The sequence below is a fragment of the Megalobrama amblycephala genome, linkage group LG1 (assembly GCF_018812025.1).
Source record: "Megalobrama amblycephala isolate DHTTF-2021 linkage group LG1, ASM1881202v1, whole genome shotgun sequence".
Lineage (NCBI taxonomy): Eukaryota > Metazoa > Chordata > Actinopteri > Cypriniformes > Xenocyprididae > Megalobrama > Megalobrama amblycephala.
The window spans coordinates 3,463,537-3,485,552 of NC_063044.1; the positions used below are offsets into that span (position 1 = coordinate 3,463,537).

At 38.3% G+C, this 22,016-nt stretch overlaps 1 protein-coding gene across 1 annotated transcript; it reads left to right on the forward strand.

Moving 5' to 3' along the window:
* The first annotated feature begins 10,398 nt into the window (after positions 1-10,398).
* On the forward strand, positions 10,399-13,721 carry LOC125252965. The gene is made up of 5 exons (XM_048166723.1): positions 10,399-12,449; positions 12,546-12,605; positions 12,704-12,763; positions 12,904-12,984; positions 13,093-13,721. The coding sequence occupies exons 1-5, from the start codon at positions 11,924-11,926 to the stop codon at positions 13,146-13,148; spliced, it is 783 nt and encodes a 260-aa protein (XP_048022680.1). The 5' UTR covers positions 10,399-11,923; the 3' UTR covers positions 13,149-13,721.
* Positions 13,722-22,016: the final 8,295 nt, after the last annotated feature.

Genomic DNA, 22,016 nt, shown 5'->3' on the forward strand with positions numbered 1-22,016 from the left:
GTATATTTGAGAGCGCGCGTCCAGGTTTGCGCAAGAGCAAAGGAAATCCGCGCGCGAGCAGACAGATTTGCGCTCGCGCATTACATTGATATGCTCTCGCGTCACAATAATGTGCTCTCGACATTTGACAGTAAAATAAAGTCATAATTAACAGAATCCCGCAAAGCAAACAACAAGAAAGGTATTGCGGCATCCCAATCCCCTGAAAACTGAGCACAGTAGGTCTTAATCATTGTCTTTAAGGTTTGATGGTATCTCTCAATGGCCCCCTGGGACTGAGGGTGATATGCAGATGAAACAATCTGAGTAATGCCAAGCTCATCCAAAACTTCTTGAAACACCCCAGATACAAAATTAGACCCTCAATGTGATTGTATCTCTCGGGGAAGGCCAAATCTAGAAAAGAAACCCAACAATGCATCCAACACAGTTCGAGCCTTGATGTTTCTCAAAGGGATTGCTTCAGCAAAAGCGAGTAGTCACATCCATAATAGTGAAAAGTACTCATGTCCCTTCTTTGTCTTGGGCAAAGGACCCACAAAATCTATCAGAACCCAAGAAAAAGGTTCCTCACACACAGGAGGAGGACACAAAGGGGCAATTGGAATTTTCTGGTTGGGTTTTCCAACCAGCTGACAAACATGACATGACCTACAATATGCCACCACATCTTTATGCAATTTAGGCCAGTAAAAATGCTGCAAAATGAAAAAAAATCTCTTTGGGTTTTCCAAATACCAATATGCCCCCCCATAGGTGCCTCGTGGGCCAGCCGCAAAATATCTTCACGGAAGATCTGTGGAACCACTATTTGCTCTACCAAACTCCACTCCTCCGTGGCTGGGCGATCGGGGGGTTGCCATTTTCTCAGCAAATCCCCATCCCTCCAGTATACACCTTCTGCTATATCCTTACTCTCAGCCCAAGAAACTGCAGTTTCTCACAACAGACCTAACCCTGGATCACTCTTCTGAGCCTCAACCAGAGCAACCCTACTGAACTTTTTACTACTCACCCCACCAAATAAGGGGGAGAACAAGGTATCACCCAGGTCTACGATGCTCTCTTCAGACTGAGGGGTCCTGTCTACTTCCACTTCCTGTCTTATCTCTGGTTTAGTAACAGAACAGGCTGAAAATACTTAAGGATATTCCTTTTCATGGTAGGGACCTCACAAAAAACTGAACTAACAATAGGAGAACTAAAAACCTGATCCCCAGCCAAGTCATTACCTAGCAACAGACCAACTTCTTTAACAGGCAAGGAAGACATAACTCCCACAATAATATTTCTGGTGACCAAACTAGACTTCAAAAACACCCTATGTAAAGGCACCGACCTATACTCTCCGCCAACACCCTCAATCAAAACGGAGTTTTCTTCCACAGCACAAGGTGGTAAATCAATGACATCCTTAAGTATCAGGGATTGGGCCACCCCCGTGTCTCGGAGAAGAGTCACAGGGACTTCCAGCTCACCCTCAGCAATGGAAACAAAACCCTCAGAAATAAAACTTTTATAAACTGATGATTTTGCCCCTAATTTAGAGTCGTCACTAACATCCACTGTTCTACCACCTCCTTCCAGTACAAGAGCAACAGGTCGATTTTCCCTCCCCCGCTGTAAGGCAGGGCACCGGGGCTTAATATGCCCAGGCTTTTTACAGTAAAGACAAATAACATCCCTAGGGGCTCTATTAAACTCCTGGGGCTTCGCAATTTCTCTCTTGACTCTTTCCTCAAACTGCCTTGGAGAAACCATTTTTTTGTCTGCAATCCATGGCTCCTGATGAACTAAGACATAATTATCTGCCATTTCCGCTGCTGCGCGAACCTCAGTTACATCCTGTTCATTCAGGTGCACTGCCAGATGTTTGGGTAGACTATTTTTAAATTTTCCCTACATGGTGCAAAATAACGTGAGAGTCAGTCCTAACCAAGATGCAGGGATGCAAGGGTGTGTGTGTGTGTCAGCTAGCAGCTACCCAGAAAGAGGTCACTCACCTGCATTTTCCCCAACCTCACTCTGGGCCTGGCGACGTGCAGCATAGATCCCATGTTCTCCGTCCAGCCCAAGCATGGATACGGTTTTCGTTCAGGTTTTTCTTTTTTTTATGTTAAAAACCCGGTGATAATCATAGTCCCAAAACAAAAATAGATCATTAGCTAACACAAGGAGGGCACACGGTTTGAGGTGAGAGCTTTAATCCACGTGTGTACACACAGCGTTTTCCTTTTTGAGTCTAAAGCTCCGCCTCTTACACGCAGCAACCTCATCATTTTTTATTTTTTATTTTATTTAGTTTAGTTTATTTGAACATGTAAATAAAAAAATATATATACAAACATGCATACATATATAAAATTAAATTAAAATAGCAGCTGAATTTAAATCATATACTTCTCAACACAATCTTCCAAAAATATTATAGAAATTCCCATGTTCAAAAAGGAGTAGGAAGAAGTTCGTAACAAACTTTTCAAGTCCTACCCCATTTCTCTATTTTTATCCTTTAGTTAAATACAAAACAATTTGATACTTCTCTTATACATACATCTTTACATACACCATATATCTACCTACCTTATATTCACATAAACCCATACATTCACATAGATACAGATGCATACACACACATTCCCTTTTTTTTTTTTTTTTTTTTTTCTTTTTCTTTTTTTTTTTTACTAGACTTAACATATAAACCAATGAACCTATATACACTCCTATCACCTCGAGTCCTTTTCATATTCATTTAATATATTCTGTTTAAATAATCTTTTAAAGTTACTCATTGTTGTACATGATTTTATCTCTTCACTGCAGCTGTTCCATACAGTAACTCCCTTGGTTGAGATGCAGTGATATTTAGAATTTGTTCTTATAAATTTCTTTTTAAATACAAATGTTCCTCTTAAGTGATGTTTGCTCTCTCTCATTTGAAACAACCCTTGAATACTATTCGATAGCTGTTGATTATTTATTTTATACATGATTTGTGCAATTTTAAAGTCAACCATATCTCTGAATTTTAGTGCTTTTAATTTAATAAACAGTGGAGTAGTTGGTGCTCTAAAGGTAGTTTTATTTACAATTCTTAAGGCTCTCTTTTGAAGGATAAATATTGGTTCAGTATTAGTTTTATAAGTGTTTCCCCATACCTCCAAACAGTAAGTGATGTATGGAAGTATGAAGGAACAATACAACATGTACAATGTTTGTTGATTTAATAGATAATTAATTTTATACAATATAGCAATTGATTTAGATATTTTAGCCTTGATATAATGTATATGTGGCTTCCAACATAATTTTTCATCAATTATTACTCCCAAAAATTTAAATTCTTTTACTCTTTCTATCTCAATATCATTTATCATAAGCTTTTTGTTTAAAATTATAGCTCGATTACCAAAAATTATAAATTTAGTTTTACTTAAATTCAGTGTTAGTTTATTTGCATCAAACCAGCTCTTCAGCTTTTGTAATTCATTTTCCACTGTATCCAAGAGTTGTTCCATATTTTCTCCAGAACAGATTAAATTAGTATCATCAGCAAACAAAATGGTTTTCAGTGTTTTTGACACCTCACATACATTATTAATATACAAGTTAAACAACAATGGTCCCAACACTGACCCCTGGGGGACCCCACAAGTAATTTTCTTTGACTTTGAAATATGGTTTTGCAGTTCAACATATTGTTGTCGATTATGTAAGTAGCTATTTAACCAAGAAAGTGCAGTCCCCCTAATTCCATATTTGTGTAATTTCATAATCAAAAAATTGTGGTCTACTGTATCAAATGCTTTCTTAAGATCCAAGAATATCCCTACTGCATATTTTTTTTGTTCTATTGCTGTTGTTATTTCTTCCACAAATTGAATAAGTGCATGTGAGGTTGTCCTATTAGTCCTGAAACCATATTGCTGATCACACAGTATATTATGTTTAGTAATGAAATTATCGAGCCTTTTAGAAAATATTTTTTCTAATATTTTTGAAAATTGGGAGAGCAGTGAAACAGGTCTATAGTTTGAGAGTGTATGTTTTTCACCAGCCTTATATATTGGTATCACTTTTGCCATTTTCATTTTTTCTGGAAAAACTCCAGTTTTCAAAGATTGATTACATACATGCGTTAAAGGTTTAACAACACAACCAATAATACTTTTTATCATAAACATGTCAATACCATTCCAGTCAGTTGACTTTTTACTCTTAAATGTTTTAACAATCTCTATAATTTCTTTTTCATCAGTTTCCTTAACAAACATAGATTCGTTAATATTTACATTGTTGCTTAACACATCATCTATACTGCCGGTCCTTGCAAACCCCTCAGCCAAACCTGGACCAACTCCAACAAAAAAATCATTAAATTCATTTGCAGCCATTGTCATATCCTTAACTTCTATATTATCTTTTGTCAGAAAATAATTATTAACTTCCGTTTTACCTTTTTTATTCTTAATCATTTCATTCAACACTTTCCAAGTATTTCTTAAATTACTTCTATTGTCCTCCAGTAGTTTACTATAATACTTCTTTTTATTGCTTCTCATGATTCTGATTAGTTTGTTTTTATATATCTTATATTTATTTTCTGCTTCTTTTGTCCTCTTCTTTAAAAATTCATTATATAATACATTTTTCTTCTTACATGCATTTAATATTCCATTAGTTAACCATGGTTTTTCATCAGATTTCGGTTTTACTACTTTCTTTACTACAGGAAAGTTTTTTTCATAAAGTGATATTACAACATTCAAAAATGAATCATAGGCTTCATTCACGTTCATCTACATACACTTTTCCCCAGTCTTGTTTCATTAAATCCTCTTTGAATATATTAATGTTTTCTTGGGTTCTATGTCGAGTCATTATATATATTTTGTTGTCTTTCCTGGTCCTTGTATAGCTATGTATGTTTGCAAAAACTGGCAGATGGTCACTGACATCGTTTATTATTAGACCACTTTCAACTTTATAGTCAATAACGTTGGTAAATATGTTATCAATTAATGTGGCACTATTTATTGTAATCCTGGTTGGTCGAGTGATTGAGGGATACAAACCGGTACTATACATCAAATTAATAAACTCTGTAATTTTGTTGTGTTCTTGTGGGTTGAGCAAATCAATATTGAAGTCTCCGCAAATGAAAACCATTTTTTTATTATTGCTATTACTAAATATTTCTGTTATTTGTTCGATTAAACATGTCAATATTTGATCCCGGTTTCCTATAAATGCAACTAATTAAAATGTTTTTAGATTTTTCCATTTCAATTTGTACTGTAATGCATTCCATGATTGTATCTAAAGCAAAAGACATTTTATTAACAATTTTACATTGATATCTTTGGTCAATATATAATGCAACCCCCCCACCTATTGATTGTTTCCTATTGATGATAAACAGTTTGTATCCCTCAATCTCAACCAAATCATGATGTTCTTCTGTGAGCCAAGTTTCTGTTATTGCTATTACTGTGAATTTATTTTCCACTTGTTTTAGGCACTGTTTAATTTTTGAAAAGTTTGCAATAAGGCTCCTACTATTAAAATGTATAATTGATATTGTGCCATCCATTTTTATGTATTTTTTAAACTGCTCAACTGTGTAATATTCACACAGGTTGTGAGTACCAATGTAAAAGTTATTATCTGGGTCAATATCATTTTCAATATCTTGTGGTTTATGTTCTGTATATTTAAAAGTTTCCAAGTTCAGTTGTTCATATTTAACAGATAAGTTTCTGTCCAAGTTTGTCATGGTCATTGTATTTGATAAGTTCAGATCAGTTTGTATTCAGTTACCTTATATAGGCCTATGTTGCTCTCAAATTCATTCCTTCTTCAAACTTATCCAGCTCAGTGATATCACTAATGAAAAGCACTTTCGCTGCCTCAGGTGTCGACCCATGTAGTTTAATAAATATTTTACAATTTCTTGCCCATGTTGCTTGGATCTTGTTTTGTTTTCTGAGTATGCGTGCTTTCCTGGCGATATCAGCGTTTTTCTTGGTGAGGTGTTCGTTGATATAAACTTCGGTACCTTTTAATTTCCTTCCCTGTCTGAGGAGTGCTGACTTTTTCTTTCTGTTCGTGAACCGGATTATTACCAATGGAGTGGCCGTTTTGTTTTTGCTCGGCAGGGTATGACAAGCCTCGATGTCCCCGCTGTTAACATGGATGCCTTTGCTGTCCAAAAAACAAATCACCTGTTGTTCCAGCGACTCCTTCTCCTCCTCGGAAGCTTCACTCGTTCCGGCAGCAATGTGCCCATCGACTGCAGCCACCCTAGCATAATTCCGGTGTTTGGTTCTCAGGCCGCTGATAACCACATCATTAATTCTGGTGTATTGCTCGAGGTCAGCAACTCGAGTCTCCAGAATAGCGATCTTTCGGTCCTTCTCCAAGCTTTGCCTTTTTAACATTTGTATTTCCCCCATCAGATCAATTATTTTCTTCTGTTGCGCTGCTACAGTTGAAATCTCCGCCGACAAGAAGTCCAGAGATTTCTTGATCTCCTCCACCTCATCGGGTAGGATTGGATTTTTCTTAGGCGGCATATTAAGCAGCAAATTCAATCTTTCGTCTCCTGCAAAAGTCTCCTTCTCCTTCTAACCACGTTCGTCCTTTAATCCGCGGGACAATCAGGTAAAGAAGCGAGCATGTGTGGTAAAGAATCAGCGATTCAAAATAAGTCCGACATTGAAATACCACACAACACGAGGCCTCGCTCCCCACACACCGTCTCCTTATTTTCGCGATGACTCGCTCCCTTAGTTTGATCACTGGTTACTGTTACTTGGCCAATCTGAAATGCAACAAAGTTACTACCAGACCCGTTCAACAAACACCGGTCGGTCGATCAACCTCATCATTCACAGGTGAGTGACGTCATCTGGGCACTTTTTTTGTGTTAGTCAGCACTATCCCTGCTTAAATACCTAACAGTGGCTTTTCCTCCAAAAGAGGCCATGAAAGTTAGCGATTCCTGCTTGAGGTTGCATCTCTCACACCTGTGCGTCAGGGACTTCTTCACGAACTCCCTCTGCATAAACCAAGAGCTGGAACACTTCAATTGAATCATCACCTCGATGCCCTTTAGAATGGTGCTAAAAAGCACCTTTGGCTTTGACCATCACCTCGATGCCCTTTTAGAGTGGCGCTAAAAAGCACCTTTGGATTTGACCATCACCTCGATGCCCTTTAGAGTGGCGCTAAAAAGTACTGTGACAGATATTGTGTACATTAAACTGGCTTTCACTTTCCAGCCATGCTCTTCCATTAAAAAGAGGTGCAATAGTCCAGAGGTCCAAAGAACAAAACTTTAATCCGTTTGTCAGAAGTACACCATAATATGCTTACTGACGATCAGGTACTTTAGGAAATACAAATAATTCCAAAATGTGGCATCAACATTAGTTTCATTAAGTTTACATGGTATCACAACAAATACGACTACGATAGTGAAACTGCAGAGTCATACAGATTGTAGTTATAAAGTAACGATAACAACAACAACACACTTCGAGCGAAATAATCATAATGATGCAAGTATTTAACATTTAGAAATTACTTACTTTCAATGACGCACACAATATTACCCAAATTATAGCAGGAACAAAGAACTATCTTCACTCCGTCTCAAACGCGTACACTCTGATCCAATATAACACGAACACAGATAGAATACATGGATTCAGATATATGCTGTTCCATACTGCCACCTGCTGGCACAGTTGTATAACTGAGAGAACTTTGTTCAAGCACCTTTGGCTTTGACCATCACCTCAATGCCCTCTTAGAGTGGCGTTAACAAGCACCTTTGGCTTTCACCATCACCTCAATGCCCTTTAGAGTGGTGCTAAAAAGCACCGTTGGGTTTGACCATCACATGATGCCCTTTAGAGTGGCGCTAAAAAACACCGTTGGGTTTGACCATCACATGATGCCCTTTAGAGTGGAGCTAGAAAGCACCTTTGGCTTTGACCATCACTTCGATCCCTTTTTAGAGTGGCGCTAAAAAGCACCTTTGGCTTTGACCATCACCTCGATCCCCTTTAGAGTGGCGCTAAAAAGCACCTTTGGATTTGACCATCACATGATGCCCTTTAGAGTGGCTCTAAAAAGCACCTTTGGCTTTGACCATCACCTCGATGCCTTTTAGAGTGGCGCTAAAAAACACCGTTGGGTTTGACCATCACATGATGCCCTTTAGAGTGGCGCTAAAAAGCACCTTTGGATTTGACCATCACCTCGATGCCCTTTTAGAGTGGCGCTAAAAAGCACCGTTCGATTTGACCATCACCTCGATCCCCTTTTAGAGTGGCGCTAAAAAGCACCTTTGGCTTTGACCATCACCTCGATCCCCTTTTAGAGTGGCGCTAAAAAGCACCTTTGGCTTTGACCATCACCTCGATCCCCTTTAGAGTGGTGCTAAAAAGCACCTTTGGCTTTGACCATCACCTCAATGCCCCGTTTAGAGTGGCGTTAAAAAGCACCTTTGATCTGTCCTTCTCTCCACCTTCACCCTCTGGCACATCCAAATATGCAATGTACTCGCTGATGCTTGCTGATCTCTAAAAATATTTAAGCTGCTTACTTATGCTGCACTTGAAATTTCATTGCTGGACTGCGTGGCCATTCTTTTTCTCCTGACTGAAGCTGGCTTGCTTCTCCATCGGAAAAAAAAAAAAAATCCTCTCTTTAATATTCCTGCTGGGCGCTTTAAATTCTTCCAGGGCGTCTTCGCATCAACTCTCAGACCATTCCGCCACTAGTTTTCCAGGCGCCATCCTCTCCCACCAGTTTTAGTTGGCTGTTTTGGAACAAATAACAATATATAGAACCACTTCGGCCTCTTTATACCCCTGATATGCAAATTAAGCACAGACTTATTAGTGTCCTATGCCCCGCCTCAAAAGTAACCACCCAATCAAGTTTGTTCTAAATCAATCACTTATTTAAATAAAAAAAACAGAAAATGACCACTGTTTTTAAAACACTGTATGGTAACACAAAGTAGGCTACAAACAGGCATCATAGCCTAAGCATTTCACTTCCAAATATTAAACATTTCGAAGGAAAATGCTTAATGCATTGACCATATTGCGGCCATAATTATTTATTTATTGGCTGTTTGAATAACAAAAATGTCTAAAAGTAAACTCAGCTATAAATCACACAATAGCCTATAACTCAAACCTATTTAACCTGATACAAATCAATCGTTCAGCTTCGGAACACTTCATATACAATGTTAACAAATTATACCTTTTATCATAACTATCTATTTTAAAGCTGCAGTCCGCAACTTTTTTTGGGGTAAAAATTATCCAAAATCAACTTTTGAACAAGTACATAACCAGCCAGTGTTCAAAACTATCTAATTATCTTGTATCGATTCATAACAGTAAGCTTGTAATAATGTTTTATAATAAGAGCGACATGGCGGATTTCCGCGGGAAATTTGAGCATGCAGCAGTTCCTCTGTGCGTCATTACATCACGTCCGTAAACAAAGGAAGGAGTTCAGGCTAATCGGTTTTATCACGTGAGGACGCTGCCGGTAGCGGATCATTTATAGCCTGTTCTCACAGCAGCTGAAATAATTAAACTTATTTTGATGGCGGATTGTAATCCAGAAAGATCCAAATGACAATCATCAATGACAACTGGAGATTCATCCGTAGACAAAAAGCAAAAGACTTGGACTGTGGAGTAGCTACAGACATTGAAATCTACAGGTAACACTAATACACACTAAATACACAGTCACGCAATGCTGATGTTGTAAACAATAACAATTTGAGAACACTATAATCTATCAGCGATCGATTAGATTTAATCATCATTGGAAGCGCGATTTATTGTAATGCTTTTTTCCTCAGTTGGTCAGAACAAAAGTGGCAGAAATGTTACTTACTTGTTCAGATGATATTTTTCAGTGAAAATCTTATATTGGTCATACTTTCAAGATGTAGAATCTGTGATTCTGAAGTACAATATCCACACCGGTGCGGTGACTGACAGCAAGCAATAGATTCATCCGCGCTGACGAGCTGTGCCGACGCACAACGCACGTACAGATAACTGTTCCGCATATGACTGCAACTGCAGGTTTTAAACAAGAGATGGCGGCAAAGAGGAAAAATTGCGGACAGCAGCTTTAAGTGCTGTTTTCCATAATATACAAATGAGCAATTAAACCCAAAGCTTAAAGGGTTAGTTCACCCAAAAATGTCGTTCCAAACCCGTAAGACCTCCGTTCATCTTCGGAACACAGTTTAAGATATTTTAGATTTAGTCCGAGAGCTTTCTGTCCCTCCATTGAAAATGTATGTACGGTATACTGTCCATGTCCAGAAAGGTAAAAAAAAACATCAAAGTAGTCCATGTGACATCAGTGGGTTAGTTAGAAGTTTTTGAAGCAAAATACATTTTGGCATTTCAGCAGGGAGCAAAAGCATCATGAGAGACGACGTTAAATTACCTCATGTCTCAAAGCACTTAACATTACAATAATAATGAACATAAACTACCCTAAGAGCACTGACCTGTACCACCTGACTGCTGCAAATTAATTTCGCCGTTGATAGTGTTGCCACTGAAACACATAAATTCGAGTCATTCGAGATCTAGAGATGATCGTAGGTACATGCAGATAATCAGCAGACGGGTAGGTCATGTAATAAAAACTAGCATTGATTATTTGAAAACACAGTTGGTCGTGTCTTAAATTAATGTAACCATAAGTATATTCTGTCTGTGCGTTCGTTCTTAAAGTGACAGCAGCCTAATAAACCTGCTGCTGTCTGTCACTCACTGCTCCTGACTGAATAAATTTAGTATCTTTATAAGGATCATCAATCTATATTTAATTGTTACAGTGAGCACTTCAAATGAATGCGTGTAAATTTTGTTGAATTTTTGCATTTTCAAATTACAAATTACTTGTATTGTAACTAAATACATTTTGATGTATTTGTGCCCATCTCTGTTTTCAGAGAAGTTTTACAGAGTTTCAAACACACTGTACTTCATACCTCACAGCCTCATCTTCATTTCTGTCAGAAGATAACTGTTCATCATTTAAATCAAAAGCACACTGCTCAGATCTAGCGGTGGAGAGATGAAGCTTCATGAAGTTTTGAAGCTTTCCAGCCAGATTGGTTTCATAATGTTTCATAATTTTGTATGAAACTGGGCAGTGCTTTTGTTGAACATACAGAAATGAAGTTCTTTAGGCTGGATAAAGGAGGTGAAAGTGATGAAGATGGACTGGACAGAGAGAAGTGGAAGAACTTGTGTAACATAAGGGAAAAACTGTCTATATGATCCCAGTCTACAGTCACTATATATCAACTCTAGCTGGATTTAAACACTCAGATCAGAGGAAGTTCTCAACCACAGGAAGGGCTGGTAGTGTCTAGAGGTATAACTATATAAAGAAGAGGAAGACTGACAGAAACAAAAAATGTCTGATAAGTGTGATCTGTGTCTGCTGGGGCTGATCATTCTCTCTTCACTTCATACAGGTAAAGAAATCTGGATTTTCTCAAAAGACATTTAGTGGAATTAATCTGGAAAGAGTTGATTTGAATATGCTCAGTTTATTCTTGCACACATTCACGTTGTGATCTCATGTGTATTGATACATACAGATCATACTGTATTATTCCTGATACTGGACATAGAGTCACTCAAACATCTGATGATCAACAGTTATCTTCATATTCAGAGATTTCAACAGCTCTCTGATCAAGACAAATACTTTATTCTGGAGAGAGTAATGTTTGTGTTAATGAGGGAAAAAAAGACTTTGATTCTTCTGCTTTTATGTTTTAATTTATTAATATAGATCATAATGATCATTCTAATGTAGAGAGCGTGTACCAGTGGAGTGAGTTCTGATGTGTTCATCAGTTCTGGTGAAAATGTCCGTCTGCCCTGTAATAATCTTTTTTTCTGACTGCAACTCAACTACATGGATCTACTTTAACAGATTCAGACATTCACCAGCAGTTGAACTGATTGATCGAGGAAAGAAGAAAGACACAGAGAGACATGAGAGATTGAGTCTGGGGTCTGACTGCTCTCTGAACATCAAGAACGTCTCAGAAGAAGATTATGGATTATACATCTGCAGACAATATGTGAATGGACAACAACAAGGAACTGTGACTCTCTCCTGTCGGTTGTATTCAGTTTTCTGTGATTATTGGGTCCATTCTGATGAACTTCAGCTGTCATGGGTGAATCAGGCTGGTGTTGATCTGAAGACAGACTCCAGATATCAGATATTATTCTCATTAGATCACTGTATCATCACTCTGACTACAACACTCTTGAATGAAGATGACAACAGAGAGTGGAGATGTCGGCTTACTCTCAGAAATCAAGTCAAGACCTCAGTCAGATACACTGTCAAGTATTCAGGTGAGAAACAGCTATTACTACTGTAAAATATGATGTTAATGTCCTATAGATGAACATCTGAACATTCATCTTCTGATTCAACAACACTGATTCCAGTCAGCAGCTCAAACTCTGAGAAGAAATCAAGCCAAACTACAGCAGCAGCTCCTACACAAGGTTCATGATCACATGATCACTGTCACACATCATCAGTCTCTCTCTTCACTTATATGTGTCATGATGTGTTGAAGTGAACTAACAAACGTGATCCACAGGTCCAGCTGACACAGCATCAGAAACTGAAGTCAGTGTGACTGCTGGATCATTTTTCAGAGGTACGACACGTTCATTTCTACTGACAGCTTTACACCATTAAACTATCAGCTTCATCAATAACTGTTCATAGTTGAAACCCCTTGACTTCAGTCATGTCCAGTTTCTCTTCTTCTTCTTCTTCCACACATGTTTCCTGCAGTGATTGTGATCATTGTTGAGATGGCAGTGTTTGCTGCTCCTACTGTGATTCTTCTTCAGATCATCTGTGCAAGAAGACCTGGTGAGTTTGAGCTTCACACAATCTGATGATTCACACATCTGATCTGGAACAATCTGCAATCATGGTAAAAACACATACGAGAGGTCAGTCAATGCTTTTATTTTGCAGGGAGGAAGGACTCGCAGCACCCAGAGGAAATAGAGATGCCTACAATATTACAATAAAATACTGCTGAGTTTGGAGACCATCTGAAACAAGATTTAAAACAGCAAAAACTCACAGATGATTCATTGTTTGACTTTCTTCTTCTCAGAAAACTGAGAAAAGACTCCCTGAAGAAGTTTAGCTTAAAATATATTTTACAAATAAAAAACAGATTTATGTTCATTTATATGGTTTTATGGATATTTTCCTACAGTGTTGAATGTCATTTTCTTGTGGTTCATATATAAACTGCTTTAATGGACAGACTGTTTGTTCTGTGTGATGAAGATGATTTAGTGATTCTTTTCATTCCTGTCTGTAGCATCTTTTTGTCATTTTTTGAATGATTGCTTCTAATTTTCTTAATAAAACCTCTATAATTGTTTAATATGTGTCCTTTCCTGAGATCTTTGTTACAAGTATGGTGATTCATGAGCTTGTAATGTGAAGATGAACAAATGATTGATTCATGTTCATAATAATTAAACTTTATTTTGATTAGTTCAGAAATCCACTTTGATAAACTAATGACTTTTACAGACTTCTTCTCAGACTTTTTACAGACTTTTTCATCTTCTCTCATGGCCGGGTTACAAGAGCACAGTTATTGGTTTAGACTTGTTAACTGAAAAGATAGAGTTGAATGTCATGCAGCACCTAAAGATAGAAGAGGAAGTGACATCAGAATGACTGAGAATTCACACCCATCATCAGTGCAAACTGGGTCAGAGATGATCACTGCTCTGTGGTTAAACTAACAGAGTTCTCACACTCATGTTTCTAAACCTCAACAGTGAGATCACAGCTCTGAAAACACTACAACTGATTTAAATAATTCATTATTTTAGTTACTTAAGTGTATAACGAATATTACGGAAGTTTTTTCCTAACAAAATTCAAATTCAAATGCTTAATGCAAATAATAAATCAACGTTTCAAAACAGCTGCTCAAATGATAAATCAAATGCTCAAATTATTAAATAATAAATCAAACTCTCAAATGCAATTAAATTTCCTCATTCGGGGAACTGTATCAAAAATCAAATTAAAACACATTTGTATTTGATTTTTCATTTTCATTTTCAACCCAGTATAAACCTGTCATAATTAAATCTATAATTCAATGCTTAAATCATAAATCAAATGCTCAAACCGACATTGCACATGATAAATCAAATTCAAATGAGGTGTGTTAATCTAGTGGCGTGTGGGCGGAGTTTTGAGGCAGAAGAGGAGACTTTCTTGTGTGCAGTTTGAGTAACTGCCACACTTGAGTAAAAAATATCGGTAACAGAACACTTTATAATAACTGCACACTATGAAGCATTGCACGGTGTGCGAGGAGAGACGACATTTAAAATTAGAATTACAATAATGGAGCCAGAATTGCTCATTTTCATTTTTATTATTTATACTTTACTAGAGGAGATGGTGGAGACGTTTCATTCCCCTCGTCGCTGGATTTTTTTATCTCAGGCTTAGACAAGACCGTGGCCAGGTAATTTGAAATGGTTTGCTGCAGGGGCCGTTTATAGAACGCGTTTTTCCATTCCAATGCGCTACTTTTACATTGTTTTTCTAAAAGTAAACAGGCATTAGACAGAAATGTGAAGTACTTTTTTCCCCTCACAGTAAAACATCACTGTAAAAATATGGTGTTTCACGATATGCATTATGAAACTACCCAACAACATATAAAGTAGGCCTACTTTAAATGTAACAATCTTCAACATATTCAGAAAATGCAACACACACAGTAGTACAGCAGTAATATTAATGCAAAACCAGCATATTTAAAAGCCCTGACAAGGACAAATGCATACCTTTACTTTTCATACCTTTTCATAGTATTCAGTATGCAAGATATAACTTTTACTTAACCAAGGTTTTAAATGACTAGTAGTTTTCCACAATGTGGTATTAGTAGGTTATTACTAAAAGTAGTTCATTAAAGTATGTCAATATTTCTTCCACCAATGTGCTACTTTGTCCATAGCTCTTCACAATTTGTCTTTTCCTTCTTCAGACCAGACCCCTGTACTGCAGGATGAACCTGAGCGTTCCAGTGCTGGACTAGGGTTGCCACCTATGTCTGATAAAAAACCTGGACATATCGATGACCTGACCGACCGCTTTGCTCACAAGTGAAAATGTCCATTAGACATTAGATCCATAAGACAAAATTGGCCTTTGTGCAGTAAGATTGTGCATAGTCGTGACTCGTGAATATTTTAAACATCTCAAGTTTTCTCACTTATCTTACTTAACTTATAGCTTACCTGATTGCTTAGATACTGGTGCTTGTGCTTGCTTTTGCTTCCTCTTTGCTAAAGAAATAAGTAGAGGGATGACCTGATTAGATTAGATTTGCATTTACCATACCTTAGCCACATCTATAGCCACTTTTATTTAGTATGTCTCAAACAGACATTGGAATAACAAAATCATACATAAATTGGCCTTAGCTTACCTAGTCTTCCATCTATACTTGGTGTTTCCCTTTGCTGCAGCTATCAGTGGTTTCTGTTCTTCAATGAATGTCAATTTGAAATTCAATCTGACCTGAAGCTCAGACTTCACCATTGCAACTGACAGTCTGTTTCTTTTATCGGACCAAACATCCTCCATATGACTGAACACTCTTTCTGCATAGGCATTACTGACTGGTATGGAAAAAACAAAAGCAACTACTTTTAACAGCTCAGTGGATTCAGTTGTCTTGCTAAAAAAATAGGCCCACTTTCTTTCTGGGGTAAGGTCTGTTGGAATGGTGTGTAAGACCTCATTCAGAATGACTACATCACCATACAGCTTGTCTTCTTCAACATCCAGGGCCAGTTTTTCCACTAAAACTTCCAACTCTGACCACTGGAGTGATTGTCCTTCATGTAGGCTGAGACAGCCAATGTGTGCAAGAACCTGGTCATTGAATTCAAATTTATCCTCAAGATACAGCACTGCCTTCTCAAAAAATCTGTCCACCAGGCTCCTGAACTGTTCCTGTTGCTGGGGTAAAAGGCTCCTCAGTATTTGTTTTGCTTTGCTGCCATAGAATTTGTCTGTGCACCTTGCGATCAGCTGACTGTGCAATCGGTTCATCACAGAGTAAACGTCAATCACAGTAGCACTGTCACTCTCGAGCACCCTAATAGATGAATCAAATTCTTGCATCACATTGTGCATGAATGCAAGGATACATTCAGCATGAATGCAAGGATACATTGAGTACAGTCTACATTTTCTGCATCACTTGCACCACACACAAATGTCCAGATGATACTTGGGCAGTCCTCCTTTCCCAGGGATACAAAATAAGACTTTAAAGCTGGCCAACACTCTAAAATCCTCTGTATCGCTGGCAGCAAAGACAGTCAGTGTGTGGGGACATGCCTCAGAATCTCCCTGTATTTTGTATTAGTAAATTCACAGAAGTCCTTAAGCAATTCCACTTTTTTAGCAGAACAACTGAATTCACTATACACCTTCAGCACAAAGGCCTCCGCGTCACACCCTCCAGCACTAAAGACACGATTAGCTGCTTTGGCAGTGTTGTTTATGATGTGACACTTGCAATTGCCCTTCACAATTTGTGGGTTAGCTTCTCTGAGTTTCTGAAAAACTGAGTTGTGCCGACCATAATTAACTGATGCGTTATCTGCACCAAAGGCACTGATCTGGCTGACTGAAAGTCCATTGTTCTCAGTAATAGACACTATTGTTTGAATATGGCTTCACTAGATTTGTTGGAGTCGTCGCAAAAGTCTAACAATCCATACTTCACACCCTCGGATGCACAGAAATACTGGACTGTGTAGGGAAACAATTTTGTGTGCCCAGAATTGGATGCATCAGAACATACTGCAAAATAGTGCGCTTTCTGCAACTCTGCAGCTAATCTTTGCTGACTAAATGGTGCCAACACATTTTCCACTAAGGCCTCACTTTTAGTTCTGCCACAAGACATTTTAGTTGCAATATCAGAGTCACTGAATATTTTTGCACTGACCTTGTACCCACAGTCATTTGACAGGTAGCTATGGCCATGTCGCACACCGTGATAGGTAGCTGTTGTTAATTCGGCGACAGTAATTTTGTAAGTATAGATGGAAGACTAGGTAAGCTAAGGCCTATTTATGTATGATTTTGTTATTCCAATGTCTGATTGAGACATACTAAATAAAAGTGGCTATAGATGTGGCTAAGGTATGGTAAATGCAAATCTAATCTAATCAGGTCATCCCTCTACTTATTTCTTTAGCAAAGAGGAAGCAAAAGCAAGCACAAGCACCAGTATCTAAGCAATCAGGTAAGCTATAAGTTAAGTAAGATAAGTGAGTGAATGATGAAATTGCCTTTGTTTGTCTGGTTACTTGAACACGACTCTGATGTTTCTTCATTTTAGCATGGTCATCCAAAGCAGTTTTGCCTTCATGTTTAACCAGAATTTTAACTGAGCATACGGAGCAAGTAGCATATAGTGGATCGCCTGGTGTTTGCTTTAGCCATGTGGAGTAATTGTCATTTTTCATCCAGTCATTATTAATCTTAATATTACTAATCTTCTTCACTGCTTCCATTTGCCGCCTGTAGTAACTGGCTAGCTGCCAAGACAGATGCGCTAGATGACGTAGCCTACGTCACACGACACACCCGTCCCAGAGCCAATGATAGCGCATTCTACACACAAGAGACACCCTATGAGAGACACCGACCACTCTGTGCACAATGCATAGGCTATTTCAAGTGAGAAAATAGTAAATTGAACATACATATTCACGTAGCCTTTCGAAAACCGGGACATTCAGTGTCCCAGGAGAGTGGATAAATTTCCCGGGACAGGTTATTAAAAAGAATGACAATCCCAGTAAAACCGGGACGGGTGGCAACCCTATCGCCACAAGTGAAGTGCGGCCTGCATGCTATGTGCCGGCTTTTCCCACATTCCCAGAGCCACTGAACGTCTCACGACCGTCTTGCTGCTGCTGCTGCAGACTTCTCCTCAGGCATGGCCTGGTAAGTGGTAAGTAATTACTTTTCTTCATTTTCAACCACAACGACAGTTATTCTTTGAGTATATGTTAAATTTGACCGCTCTTTAACAGAAATTTGTGCTTTAAAGCTATTTGTGCTTTCTTTTTTGGTACTTGTCTTGCTGACTTTTTGTCTTTAATATCTATGTAGATCTTTGCTAATTGAGGAGCACATGGTCGAAGAGCATGTCAAAAAGGAGAAAAAAACTTAGCCCTGAGGCTGAGGCTATTCAGTTTATTTTATCTGGAGGTGAAAAACCTTGTTTTAAGGTCAAGTGGATCAGTGATTTTAAAGGTATGTCATATGTGGTTGAAACTTAAAGTCCGCGTGAACCGGAAGTTGCAACCGACTTTATTTCAGTGCTGTGACGTGTTTCCGAGAGAAACGGAATAATAAATGAGAAACAGTGGGCGTGTTTGTTTTTTTTTTTAGATTGGGACCTGATTGGATCTAGAAAAGTAGGCGTTTCATTCAGAAATGGAGGCAGATCTGAACGCAAGTTTACAGTCGATTGATGAGGATTACTCGCCGCCTGATACACCACCAACAGTCCCCTTCAATTCAGAAATTAGTTTGGAGCAGGAGGAGGAGGAAGATGAAGAACACACGGAGGACCATTTTGTCCCTGGAATCAGGCCCTATATGTTTGAGCCGTTACATGCAGAGGGTCCCAACAGTCACCTGGACGTGGCGGCTCAGGAGCAAGTTCACCCTCGAGAGCATCTTGATGTGTCACAATGGTAAGACTAATTTTAATTATAAAACTATTGTCATTACTGGAATTTGTTCATTAATCGACGTTTCATTGTGTTTTCATAAGGTTTTGAATGGCTTACATTGGCTACAATAGTTGTCTACTGTCTAAATCTATAATTGACAGATAACGCAACTTACCCTAATTAACCAGCAACTTTTATTTATCATGTTAAACTGTACTATGTTTCTCATTCAGGTGCTCCTGTTGCTACTGTCAGCACATGGACACTGGTCCTGAAAGACTGTGTTGTAGGGAGGTTAGGCAGGTTTGTGACAGAAGTGCAGAGAATGGGTATTGTTGGAAATCTCAGAAGCATAGACCAGGAGACTTTGGGATCTCTTGAAGCAGAAGTTACTCTTTATTGAGAAACACGCTGTGCGTCGCTGTGGTCATCCAAAATCTAACTAAGGCAGTGACTTGGTAGTTCATATACATTCAAGGGGGAGGGATACATAGAGTAGAGGTGTGGACAATCTAAACAAAAGATGCAAATGCAGTACAGGAATCAGATCATTGCCTACATTTCCCAGCCATGATCTAATCAGCATAACTGTGTCATTCAAATGCATAGGGGCTAATCCAATCAGTCTGGCAGTATCACCTATACCTTTACATTATCATAGAGACAAAAGCACAGCTGTATCTTGAGCTGGTCATGCCACATGGTCAGGAAATGCATGAGACAAAAGGTTAGTGTCTCAGACACCTGGTCTGCCTGCCTTGCCACAATATACATAAAGTTTTCAGTTCATATACTATTACATTGGAACCTAGATATAACATAGAACAAATTTGTAATCCCACAGTATCATGTTATTAGCCAGCCTATAAATGACACAACAGCAGAGTAGGAGAGAAGATAGCACTCTATGACTGCAAAGAAACTTAACATTTGTAAGACAGTGCCTATGTGTTATTACATTAATTAACATTTATACTATAGAATAAATTACTAATACTACAGGGTAAAATACTAAAACTACTTAAATGTTACAATTAATATTTTTTTATACATACAGGTTGTGGACAAATGTGCAGAAACAGAACTGCAACCTGGATGCATGACTCAACACCCAGGTTTTGAAGCCGTCTGCTTGAACCCATGGGTTCTTCAACTTGATATGCATCCATGGTTCAGTATTATGGTGACTACGACCAAGATTGTTACTATTGAAGAGTAAGTGCATAATCATATCTACAAAAGTTTCTGTCCTGCATTAAATGCATTATTAATCTACAGTTTACTAATGTTTTTTTTAGGCGATACCGTCATACTACTGCCTACAGGACCTTTGTCAGATGGTGTTGGGGCTACTTGGGAAGAAAAATGTGTGTTGTCCTCCCATCATGTGTAGTTGTGAAAATAAGATCTACATTCCTATCAGAGACATACAAAGGCTTCAAGCTACCTTCACTACATCCACAATAAAATGTAATATGTATGTAATACTAAATTTAATAAATAATGACAAATGACTAATACCTCTTGATTATTCATTTACTAAATTTTGAAGATAACTTTTTACACCAAAATGACAACGACATATACACACTATCAATCTATCTAAAATGGCTCCCGCTCCATCTGAGAAAAACGTGACCAGGGTCTGGCTCCAGATTCCTGCAGGTCAGGCGTGTCAAAGCATTGGCCCAGCATTTGTTATTTTTTATGGTTGTTATCAAACAATCATGTAGCATTACAAATGAATAAAATCCTTACTTGGTGTCAGCCAAGCTCGCATCTCGAGAGGTGGGTGGGTGCAGACTGGGAATAAGTTGCTGTTTTGATGGTGCACATTTTGCACGTGGTTAGTTACAGACTTCCACTTTTCCACAGCCTCTTGACCTGTCTTGGAGGTGGATGCGCACCAGTAGAGGTGATTTATGATGCTTTTCCTCCAAGCCAGAACCTCTCCACAACTGCGCTCTTTCCCTAGTGCATCAATCTTCTTGGCGAGACCTTAAGTAGCGATTACAAAAACAGAATAGAATTAATTAAAATGCCACTTTTCTCATATTGTAGCTTATGGTGCTTTTCCACTGAGTGGTTCGGCTGTATATAAATGGCACGGCTCTGTTTAATTTCAGTTTGATTTTCCACACCAGTTTAGTACTGCTTCAAAGTGGGTGGGACTATAGACTGATCATAAAGTTGCACCGCCTCTACTGCCATGGATCCGTTCCTCGACTACCAATGAGAGAAACTTCTGCACCTCGTCTACTGAACACGATACAGCCATTTCTTTTTTCAATTTGCGTGCAATGGTTGTCTAAAAAAGATTCTGTGGTGGCTGTTATTGACTATTTAAATCTAGAGAGTTTGGTGTCTTGTGTTTCAAATCCAATGACAATTCTCTGTGACCAATCAGTGGTCTGCATTGTTTACACGTCACATTTATTACCAGTATGGCGCACTTTGAACTTCAAACGAGGTACTATTTAAGCGAGTTGTAACGCACCAAGCCGTAACCATGCAGTGGAATGCACCAAAATAGAGTGAGCAGTCCAAAACAGGATAATGCAGTGGAAAAGCACTTTTGTCATTTGAGGCACAAATTGTGATATTACATTTATGTTGTCTATATCTGATTAATCTGAAATGCTGGCAAAAAGTTACCCTTAGAGACATGCCAAGTATCGAAATAATGCTGGATCTCAGGTCGCTGCTCCCTCAGGTATTTCTGTATAGAAGGATGGCGATCTGTGACGATTGCACCAACCCTTAACCCTGCTGATTCCAGGAACTGGAGGCTTCTCAAAAAACCTTAACGTTCCATGCGAGGACTTCCACCCACTTCATTACTCTGAGAGAGGAAAAAATCTCTATTTAGCATAATCTTTTTGAATTATGATAGTTATCAAAGCATTGCTTTCTTTGTATATGCACAATCATTGAGAAAAAGACATACACAACAATGTCATTATAGCTTATTTGTTGTAGTGCAATAGTACATTGCATTTTTACCTGGATTAACTGAATGTCTGTCACCTTGTTATCATCCAGGTTCATCATTGTATTCACCTTATTCCGCCACGCCCATTTTTAATTCTCTTCCGCATTTTGTCTTCCGACTTCCGCTAAACTGACGCGGCACATCTG